We start from the raw sequence: 11,701 nt of genomic DNA on the forward strand, positions 1-11,701 counted from the left end.
TGTGTGTGTGTGTGTGTGTGTGTGTCCCTGTGAGCGTGCGACTGCGACAGGCAGAGCGTTTGGCTGGGGTCCAGGGACGCGAGTGCGGGACGGGAGCCGGCGGGGAGCGCGAGTGTGCGCACCCGACCGCTTGTAGCCGCCTGTAGCCGAGCGGAGCGCTTGTGAACTTCCGAAGGGCACCATTGGGCTTACAGTGCTCACTCTCCTGGGGGCCCCCTTAGCAATCTAGCGCTTCAGGAAAAGTGTGTATGGGGGGAGACAGGTAGAGACAGGGCGCAGGTGGTCTCGCCCAGCAGTTTGGCAAACAAGCCAGAGGTGCAGGGCAGTTGTGTGAACCGGGTTAGGGGGATGCTAAACTCCACCTCTGAGGACTAGGGGGCTAGAAACTGTGAGGGCTGTGCCAGTTTGGCCCCTTCCCCAGTCCTCTCCTCTTCTCCACTTCTACCCGTCCCAGAGGAGTGAGGTGAAGGAGGCTTGCCTGCCAGACTGGAAATAAAACTTCTTTGTGGGGGCCCAGGGCGCGCGGGGTTGGGGGGGGGGGTACCCTGGTGTGTGGGGGGAGGGAGGGAAGGAAACTGGATGCCATAGGAGCGCTCCAGGTGTTCCAAAGAGATCAGTCTCTCAAGGCCCCTCCCCCCCAGGATCCCCTCCCTCCTGCGCCTAGGGCTGTTTCAGCTGAGCACCAGTTAGAACCAGGTACTGCTGCTCAGGCCCCTGGGGGCTCAGGTGGCGGGCTGGTGGGACTGGAGCAGCAGGAGGCAGGTGCAAGGCTAGAGTTCAGGCATGGAGAGAATGAGAAAACCTCTGGCTTCTGACTTTTGGTGATGCCACCCCCCCCCCCGCCATCCCCCCCCCCCCCCGATTTGTCCCCATTTTCTGGACGTCGAAGGCTCTCCAACCTCTCCCAGCCCTCAAGCTCTCCAAGCAATGACCTCATTGCAAAAGACAGTCTGAGCGGGTGGCTCCCCTCCCTAGTGGACCGGTGCGGGGAGCGGGAGCAATGACGCAATCGGAGCTGGGTCGGTCCTGGCCACTTTGGATTGGCCGCGCAGGCTCGTGGGGAACCCCTCCCACTATCACTGGAATAAGAGCCAAGAGCTCCGCTGGGAAGACACCCACAGCAGGCTTTGTATCCATCCAGGGGGACCGGCTGCTGGCATTCTCTCCTGCAACTCCAGTCGCCAGGTGAGGAACTTCCCACTCCACCCTAATTCCCTGCTTCTGGATTAGTTCATCCAGTTTGCTAGAACTGCCTGCCTGCCTTTCCTTTGCCTCTCAGGGCCATCTCCTCCCATCTACAGCCAGGTGCTCCTAGCTCCCTGTCCCCCTCCGGGGAGGGCGGGCGGTTGGGGCAGGCAGTGCATTATCCTCAATAACCTCCAGTGGAATCCCCAGCATCCCCAGGGCTTCCCTGGGCGCTGGAAGCTCCACCAGTCCAGAAGGGTGGGTCTGTGGGCCCTGCATTGCTGCCCGTCCTGCATGCAGGATCCTGCAGGAGTTTGGTCTGGGCTTGCCCTTCGGGATCTGTGTCCTCAGGGACCACATTTGGTTCCTGGGACAGGGGCCCTGACCCTTCCTCTGAGGCGCCTGCAGCCTGCCAGTGTTCCTGGGGCTTTGGCGGGGACCTGAGGCAGTGCAATTGGTGAACCAGACAGTGGGCTCAACTCTGGGTGCTGGCACCCAGGATCTGCTGCGAAACTGCCCTCCAGCACAACCTGAGACACCAGTAACTGGCAAGTTAGAAATTTCCCCCCAAACCCAAACCCAAAGCCTCAGCGCTCTCTTCCAATTTACCCTTCCCATTTTCCTCTCCCTGAGTTAGCTGGAAGTTCAGCGAAGGGGAAGGGAGCTCCTAGATTTCTCAGCCCTGAGAAGACAGGAGATGCAGTCTACAGCAGGGTGGGTACGCACCTGGTTTCTGCCAAGGGCAGAAGGTGTGGGTTTGTGTGCATGGCCACCTTTGTGGCTTCTCTCTGGCTTCCCACAGACAGAGCCAGAATTCTCCCAGTCCTCTCCCAGGACACTTGTTTCTGCTCTACTGAGCATATTCACAGCAGTCCATCTAACACATGAATAGAAGCAAGCAGATTCACAGCAGGCTGGCTGGCAAACGAACAGAACCGAGGCGTGAGGACACAAGGCAGTTGTGGCAGAGGCAGGACTGGGACCTAGGTCTGCAGGCTCTAGGCCAGGCTTGGTCTTGGTGCAGCCATAATGTTCTTCTCCTTTTACAGAGAGGCATCATGGGCTTCGGGAAGTCCTCCCCCTTCTTGGCTCTCAGCATCTTGGTCCTGTGCCAGGCAGGCGGCCTCCAGGCAACACCGCTCAGGTGAGAGGGCCTGAAGCTACTTGTCTCTGCCCCTGGATCAGGCAATTCCATGCCTCTGAAGTCACAACAGAGGCTCCCAGTGAATCAACACCCTCAGGTGGACACTGGCCCCAAGCCCTGTGGTCTAGGACTGGGGAGAGAAGGACACATTTTCAGGGCTTGCCACAGTGAGCAGGAAGCCTGGCTGCTTATCCTGGAGAGAGGCCAGACCGGGACTCAGAGCCTGTATTGGGTTTGCTTCCCTTCCCCAGGTGGGCCTTGGAGAGCCTCCCAGACTCTGAACTTGCTGCACTCAGTGAGAAGGAAGGGCACCTCCTGGCATCACTGGTGAAGGCCTATGCACAGAGGAACACTAACGAGCTGGACCAGCCTGAGGAGCAGGAGACAGAGGCAGAGGACTCCAGGTAAGGCTCCCCACTCACCTCGGCATATCCAGGAGGAAAAACATCTGGCCAGAAGTCCAGTAAGCTATCCTTGTTCACCCGGCTCTGGAGCCCGGCCATTCCCATGCTCCACAGAAGACCAAGGTTCTGGGCAGCTGGAGGGATTGTGGTTAGACACATCGAAAAGATCCATTCCTGAAAGCTGTTAGGAAAGGAAATGAGGTGGTGTGGAATCACTTTCTCTGGGAATTGGTCTTGCTCTACTGAGGAGACTTCCCAGCAATGGATGAATTAAGACTGGTCAGTTTGAAGCCAGCAGATCTCAGGATGTTTTCGAAATGTAACCAGTGTGTTGTTATCTCACACCTGCAAGGAGCCTTCATTGCACATTTGCAAGGTGAAGCCAAAAGCCTTGCAGAGGGTGGGGTCACATAGAGCAGTGTCTGAGTGAGGTCTGGGGCCTTTACATGTGTAGGATCTGTGAAGATGTGTATGTTTGTCATGAGGCTGGGGAGAGCACCCTTACCCAGCCCCACCTCCCTGTTGCACCCTGAGCTCGGAGCACTGCCTGGGCAGAGGTATGAGTTGCACTTGCACTTGCACTTGCTCTGAGAAGCGCTCTGCAGAGCATGAAGGCCTGAGTGGAAAGATGACCCCTTTCCCACTGCAGCCCTTCCCCACACTGCGCTGACTCAGCAAATGTCTGAGTTCCCTTACTGGAAGATGTGTGAGCTGTCCTCCTGCCTGGCCCTCCCGCTCCTGCTCAAAGTACCCCCTCCCTGCATGGCTGCCCCTCACTGGGGGCCAACCTGGTGCATGGTATTGTCTGGTTTGTCTTCCTTGCAGCCTGGACAGCTCCATCACTAAGCCGTGCAGTAATCTGAGTATTTGTGTGCTGGGCGCATACTTGAAGTATCTGAAGAACTTTCATACGTTCTCTGGCATTGGCTTTGGGGCTGAAACACTTGGCAAGAAAAGGGATATAGCCAGTGATTTGGAGAAAGACCGCTACTCCAGTTTTGGGGTGCCCAAGGATTCCAAGTGAAATCCCTTTTGATTTCCTTTCTTGCTCTCATTGATGAACTTAGTGCATGCAGATTTCACTCTGATTGCTTCTCAAGCTGGTATTGGTAGCTTTGCTCATGACAGAAAATGTTGGAGACCCCAGGATGGAATGAAAGAGAGCGGGACTCATAGACCAGGTGAGAGATAAGAGAGAGTAAGGGAAGCTTCTTGAGATCCTAGAGGATATCACGGCAGAGTCCTCTGGTTTCTGCTTTATCCCTCAGCATCAATTTTGATGAATTAACCCATTTTCTAAAAGGATGTACACTGTGATGGTCATTACTCTAGTCCATGTTCAAGACTTGAAGGTGCCCAGGGCCTATGGTTAAAAGTAACTTTAGCCTGAGGACAGCTGGATACAGGGCTTGGTGAGTGGCCCCTGGGAACCAGCTCCAGCATCAAGAAAAGGTGTGCTGCCCTAGCTGATTTGGCTCAGTGGTTAGAACGTCTGCCTGCAGACTAAAGGGTCCTGGGTTCGATTCCAGCCAAGGGCATGTACCTCGGTTGCAGGCTTGATCCTAGACCCCAGTCAGGGCTCATGTTGGAGGCAACCAATTGATGTGTCTCTCTCACATCGATGTTTCTCTCTTTCTCTCCCCCCCCCGTTCCTCTCTCTCTAAAAAAAAAATAAAAAAAAAAATCAATGGGAAAAATATCCTTGGGTGAGGATTAACAAAACAACAACAAAAATATTAGTTGCAATGTGGAATAAAAAAAAAAAAAAAGAAAGAAAAAAAAAAAAAAAAGAACGGGTGTGCTGAAGCAGGTAAGCACTTCTTGTAAGCCGTGTTCTCTGAGCCTCTTCCAGGTAAAACTTCAGGGAATTTTTATTTTCCCATGGAAAGTGGTTTCATTGGTGCTCATGGCTGGGGTATGGCTTCTGTATGCTTCTTGTATGTCCTGAGGTGAACTAGGCCTTTGCCAAAAACTTCTTCCTGGTCCCAAAGAGATTATATGTAAGGGACAATACTAAATGCAGGGTTTCAGCGTGTGTCCCATGGTTAGGAACTGGGTTTTATCTTGAAGGGCTCCTAGCAAAGGCTGCCAGGCCATTTCCTCTAACAACTTTAGTCATTGCATATGGAAGAAACAATTATTCTCCGCCCCCACCCACACACTTTTTTTGATTTTTGTAAGATATACATAAAAAATTTGCCATTTGTTTTGTTGTTGTTGTTGTCTTTTAAAAAAAATCTTTATTATTGAGAGTATTACAGATGCCCTCCTCCACAAGGTTCCTGTCCCGTCCCAAGCCTTCACCACCCTATTGTCTGCATCCATAGTTAATGCATATATGCCTACGAGATCTTTGGTTAATCTCTTCCTGGCCCCTTTCCCCTTTCCCTATGATATTTGTCATGTTTCCGTGCTTCTGGTTCTATTTTATTTATCAGTGTATTTTGTTCATTAGATTTCTTGTTCCTTTACTTTGATTTTTAGATTCAATTGTTGATAGATATGTATTTACTGACATTTTATTTTTCATATTTTTATTTCTCCTCCTCCTCCTCCTCCTCCTTTCCTTCCTTCTCCTTCTTCTTTTCATTTTCATTCTCATTCTTATTCTTATTTCTCTTCTGAAAGAATACCCTTCAACATTTTATGTAATATTGGTTTGGTACTCTCCTTTAGCTTTTTCTTGTCTGTGAAGCTCTTTATCTGACCTTCGATTCTAAATGATAGCTTTGCTGGGTAGAGTAATCTTGGTTGTAGGCCCTTGCTATTCATCACTTTGAATAGTTTTTGCCACTCCCTTCTGGCTTACAAAGTTTCTGTTGAGAAATCAGCTCATAGTTATATGGGTGTTCCCTTGTAGGCAACTAACTGCTTTTCTCTTGCTGATTTTAAGATTCTCTCTTTGTCTTTAATCTTTGGTATTTTAATTATGATGTGTCTTGGTGCGGGCATCTTTGGGTTCCTCTTGTTTGGGGCTCTCTATGCTTCCTGGTTAAAGGGGAAATTTCCTGTCATATTTCTTCAGATAGGTTTTCAATATCTTGCTCTCTCCCTTCTCCTTCTGGCACTGCCATAATGTAAATGTTAGTATGCTTGAAGTTGTCCCAGAGGCTCCTTACACTATCTTCATATTTTTGGATTCTTTTGTCTTTTCTGATTGGGTGTTTTTTGCTTCCTCATATCTCAAATCATTGATTTCATTCTTGGGATCCTCTAATTTACTGTTGAATCCCTATATATTATTCTTTATTTCAGTCAGTATATACTTAATTTCTGACTGATCCTTTTTCCTGTCTTTGAAATTATTACTAAGATCCTTGAAAGTCTCATTAAGTCCCTTGAAGCTCTCTTTAAGATCTTTGAGTAACCTTATAACCACTGTTTTGAACTCTGTATCCAGTAGGTTGCTTGCTGCCATTTCTTTCATTTGTGACATGTTTCTTTGTCTCCAAATTTTGGCTGCTTCCCTGTGTTTGCTTCTATGTGTAAGGTAGAGCTGCTATGTCTCCTGGGATTGGTAGAGTTGTCTTGTGTAGTAGGTGTCCTGTAGGGCCCAGTGGCTCAGCCTCTCCAGACACCTGAGCTGGACCTTCTAGATCAGTGGTTCTCAACCTGTAGGTCGCGGCCCCTTTGGTGGTCGAACGACCCTTTCACAGGGGTCTCCTAAGACCATCCTGCATATCAGATATTTACATTATGATTCATAACAGTCGCAAAATTACAGTTATGAAGTAGCAATGAAAATCATTTTATGGTGGGGTCACAACATGAGGAACTGTATTTAAAGGACCAGAAGGTTGAGAACCACTGTCTAGATCAATGATGGTGAACCTTTTGAGCTCGGCGTGTCAGCATTTTGAAAAACCCTAACTTAACTCTGGTGCCATGTCACATATAGAAATTTTTTGATATTTGCAACCATAGTAAAACAAAGACTTATATTTTTGATATTTGTTTTATATATTTAAATGCCATTTAACAAAGAAAAGTCAACCAAAAAAATGAGTTCGCCATAGGTTCACCATCACTGGTCTAGATACACCTCTGTGTGGGCTGTGTGCACAGTCTTGTTGAGTTGAGCCTTGATTGCTGTTAGCATTACTGGGAGGAGTTGGCCTTCAGGCCAATTGGCTGTGAGGACCAGCTGCAACTACAAGAGAAGAGATGCTGTGCAGGAGACACCCCTATGGAGCAGGACTTGCTTCAATTGGGCTTTGGTGCTCGCTGGGTCTGCCCCTTGAATGTGTCCCCTATGGATACATAGAGTTGTAATCTGGTATGGTCTGAAGTTTTCGACTGGGTGCACTGGCTCTGAGGCCTCCAGGGAGGTGCAAAGTCAGCCACTGCCTGGGGCCACCCGGCAGGAACTACAGAGAAATCTGCAGGTGGCTGCTATTTGTATTGGGCTTGAAACTGCCTAGGCAAGGCCCAGCTGTGAAGCAAGGCAGGCTGGTGCTAGTGCTGGGTCTTAGGCCTTTTATTGATAGGTTTGGGGCATGCTGATGGCAGCTGAGGCTAGTTTGAGAGATTTTAGGAAAGTCTGAAGCCTGAGCCAAAACAGGCCATTTGTATGGAAACATAGGTGCAAAAGCTTGTGTGGGGCTGCAAATTGGATGGGGCGGAGTCTCAGGGAATCACCAGGGCAGAGTGAACAGTGTGAGCTATGGTCGTAGAAATTAAGTTATGGCTGCCAGTCGGCCCTGCAACATGGGAGGTCTCAGCATAGGAACAATGATCCCTGAAAGCACCCCTTCTGGGAGGAAACCGCCCCTGAGTTCTTGCTCCAATGCCAGACAATCAAATTCCTTCCTGTATGTTCCTGGATCCCCCAAAGCTGCCACCCAGTATTGGAGCCCAGAGGGAGTGTGGACAAGTAAATTCATGTGCCAGACCTTTAAGAGGAACTGCCTGGGTCTCTAGCAGCCTCCGTGTCACTAGCTACAATCCCCACTGGTTTTTACAGCCCCAAGTTATGGGGACTTCTCTTCTTACCTCTGGAAACCTTGGTTGGGGTTCTGGTGTGGGACTGGAACTCCTTGCTTTTCATGGGAGGCCTCCACAGTGAAGATATCCCTCCTGATTAAAAAAAAAAACCCCACCACATGTGGGTGTTGGGCCAATTCATTCCATGCCTCTGCCTCTCCTATCAGTCTTGATGTACTTTATTCTTTACTTCTCTTGTTGTAGGACGTCCGTTCTGTCAGTTCTGAATGATGGTTGTTCTTTATTTTAGCTGTAATTTTGATGTGGTTGTGGGAGGTGGCAAGTGCCAGAGTTTACCTATGCTGCCATCTTGGTTCTTCCAGAAACACTTATTCTTTTTTTTTTTTTTTAACATATATTTTACTGATTGCAGAGAGGAAGGGAGAGGGAGAGAGAGATACAAACATCAATGATGAGAGAGCTGCCTCCTGCATGCCCCCTACTGGGGATCGAGCTGCAACCCGGGCATGTGCCCTTGACGTGAATCAAACCTGAGCCCCTTCAGTATGTAGGCCAATGCTCTATCCACTGTGCCAAACCAGCTAGGGCCAGAAACACTTATTCTTAAGTGTTATGTTGAAGAGCTACAATTCTCTTTGAAAAGGTCCCATGGGGTAGGCTCCAGACTCCAGACTTCAGATTCTCACTAGCAGGCTTTCTCTTCTTTCTCCATTCTGCAAATCAGTGTCACTCACCAGAAGAGATCCTGCAATACTTCCACCTGTGTGATCCATCGGCTGGAAGACTTTCTGAGCAAACATGGGGGAATGCTTAAGGAAGGCTTTGTGCCCACTGATGTGGGCCCCAATTCCTTTGGCCGTCGCCGTAGGGAAGTTCAGGCCTGAGCTTCTAGAGGACTCCATCAAGAAGGTGACTGCCTTTTTTCTGTTGTATGGGAGGGGAAGGTGTTGGGAGTTTTTAGCATCCACATTTTGAAACCCACTGGACCTGGTAGGTTCCTCAGATCCTTCTCCCCAATTACATTCTTCCTCCTGAGGTAGTGGGTTCCTTCTGCAACTCAGCTGGAAGTCAGAGCACTAGGGCAGGCTGCAGAGGTGCAATTTTGTCTTTCTGAGAAGAGAAATGAATAAAAAACATGCTTGCTGAATTCAGCAAACCTTAGCCAGGCCACTCCTCATTAATGAACCTAGGTTCAGAAAGCCTTCAACCCTTCAGTGTTCACAGGTTTAGTCCAGAGGGCTATAATCATAACACTACTGCTAATGTTCATAGTGATGGTTGAATTGCTTTTTACTATCATTTGCTTTAAAAGCCTGTTTATATCTCATATCCATAATTTATAAATGCTGTTTAAAGAAGCACTTCTATAAATTAATGTTCTTTTCAGTAATAATTGTGTTTATTCCCTTCTTGTTCTTCTTCTTCTTCTTCTTCTTCTTCTTCTTCTTCTTCTTCTTCTTCTTCTTCTTCTTCTTCTTCTTCTTCTTCTTCTTCTAGTTCTCATTCTTCTCCTCTTTCTCCTCCTTTTTGCTTATTTTTTAACTTTTTTTTTTTATCTCAGGTTACAATGAAGCTGAACTCACCACTTCTATTAATTTCTGTTGACAACAACTTGGTGAGAAGACCCCAGGGAAGATATACATGTTTGCATCCAAATAGATTTTAAAAAAAGCCCCTTTTTCACTCAAAAGGAATGAAATTAAATGCAAAATAAACAAATTCCATATTTGTTGTGCATCCTTTTTATATTTGATTCTACGTGCAATAAACATGATTATATCTCTCATCAGCTTATCTGGTAGCAAACTGGTTCTTTGAGAGCTATCCTGTTGTTCATGCAGCTTTGCCAAACCATAGGGGGATGTGAAATCACTGCCCCTGGTGGTCTCTGGGGGGATGCTATGCTTTGTTTTAATGGTGATGCTATGCCTTGTTGTCTGAGAGCCTGATTGTATAATTTATTTAAGGAAATGTCAATATTGTGCCATTTGTGAACATCAAGATTAAAAACATATTTTGGATACATGTGTTTCAAAACCCTGGTGGTTTATTTCAACTTGCTTTTCAATGTAACAATAATAATAGTTGACATTTTTTGAGTGCTTACTCTAGACCAGTGATGGCGAACCTTTTGAGCTCGGCATGTCATTATTTGAAAAACCCTAACTTAACTCTGGTGCCATGTCACATATAGGAATTTTTTGATATTTGCAACCATAGTAAAACAAAAACTTATATTTTTGATATTTATTTTATATATTTAAATGACATTTAACAAAGGAAAACCAACCAAAAAAATGAGTTCGTGTGTCACCTCTGGCACACGTGTCATAGGTTCGCCATCACTGCTCTAGACCATACAATGTTCTGAGATAGTGCTTTATACCTATGAATTCATTTACTCTTCATGACAACTTTATGGGCTAGACACCATTTTTATTTCCACTTCTCATCTGAGGAAACAGGCACTGAGAAGTGAAGTCCAAGGTCACACAGACTCAGATGTTGGTTTCAGGAGCTTCCCATGGAAACCACTGTGCTGTATGCTTCCCAGCTATGGCTCCTGATGCTTTCCAGATCTGTGAGCCATTCTCTGACCTAGCTGCCTGTGAATATTTCTCTCTTCTCTGCATCCAGCGAGGCCAGAGAGTGGTCTGGTTCCTGAGTAGGGGCAGCTGGCGATTGAGAAAATGAAAGAAAGAGACAGATACAGAGATGGAAGAAAAAAGTTGGGGCCAGGTGGGACCACTGTCCTCTGATGGAGAGACAGGGACAGGGACCCAGAGCCAATACAGCGTATTTATTTTATACAGCAAAAAACAGGAAGTTTTACTAAAGGTCAAGACAAAGGAGATTATGTGCATTCTTGGGGGGGCCTGAGTCATATTCATTCCTGGTGCTTGGCTGGATTGAAATAACAAAACCCACCCCCTGGCATCTGGACTGAAGGTCAAGCTGACAACACTCCTGCCTTTTGGCAAAGCGTGTTTCCAGGATGTGGCTTTGCCCACGCCACTGGGTTCAGCTGACCATAATTAAAGAAATGCCCATGTGCCTTCCCAGGTGCTCTCTACAGCCGCCTCATGTGATCGACCATCAGATTTAGAAGACAAATGGAAAAATTTACACACATAAACAACCTAATCTCTCACACACAAATAACCTAAACAACCTTATCTAATAAAGTGGACCCCTTCTACCCATTACTTTGTGCTACAGGGTGAATGATTGTATACTTCCCCCCAACCCTTCACCAAAATGTATATTTTGAAACCTAACACCAAAATGATGTTATTAGGAGGTGGGGCCTTTGGGAGGCGAGTAGGTTACAAGGGCAGTACCCTCACCAATGCAATTAATGCCCTTAAAAACGGGGCCAGAGTGAATTCCCTTGCTTCTTCCACTGCAGTGTGAGGTTACAGTGAGAAGACTGCTGTGAATGAGGAACTGGGCCCCCCACCAGACGCTGAACCTGCTGGTGCCTTGATATTGGAATTCCCAGCCTCCAGAACTGTGAGAAATGTACTATAAGCTATCCAGTCGGTGCTATTTTATTATAGAAGCCCAAATAGACTAGGACACTTATTTGACTTTGATGATCTATTTATGGTCAATGTTCTTACATATATACACCATCTATCCCCCCCACCCATGTATTATTACATCAATATGCCCATAACTATTTCCCCATATATCTCTAAATGGGAAATACTCTTTAAACATAACCACAATCCCATTTAACAAAATAAATTAACAGTAATTTCTTCATTGTTTAATATCTCACATCTAGTTATGGCTCAAATTCTTCCATTATCACATATATGTATGTGCATTGTATATATATTATATAGAATATGTTTATATGTACATATATGTATAAAACCTACGCTCAAAGTCTTCACATTGCTGCTGGCTGATTTGCTTTAAGGTTCTTCTAATTTAGCTCCCTGTCCACCTCCATCTCCCCCTCCCCCCACCCACAACTGCAATTTATTTGTTGGAGAAACTAAGTTATTTGTTCAAT

At 46.9% G+C, this 11,701-nt stretch overlaps 1 protein-coding gene across 1 annotated transcript; it reads left to right on the forward strand.

Moving 5' to 3' along the window:
• The first annotated feature begins 1,115 nt into the window (after positions 1-1,115).
• LOC132242217 (calcitonin gene-related peptide 2-like) lies at positions 1,116-9,655 on the forward strand. Its single transcript, XM_059711125.1, has 5 exons — positions 1,116-1,185; positions 2,235-2,329; positions 2,581-2,733; positions 8,402-8,586; positions 9,239-9,655. Exons 2-4 carry the CDS (start codon positions 2,244-2,246, stop codon positions 8,559-8,561), a joined length of 399 nt encoding a protein of 132 aa, XP_059567108.1. The 5' UTR covers positions 1,116-1,185; positions 2,235-2,243; the 3' UTR covers positions 8,562-8,586; positions 9,239-9,655.
• Positions 9,656-11,701: the final 2,046 nt, after the last annotated feature.

This window comes from Myotis daubentonii, chromosome 9, assembly GCF_963259705.1.
Source record: "Myotis daubentonii chromosome 9, mMyoDau2.1, whole genome shotgun sequence".
NCBI lineage: Eukaryota > Metazoa > Chordata > Mammalia > Chiroptera > Vespertilionidae > Myotis > Myotis daubentonii.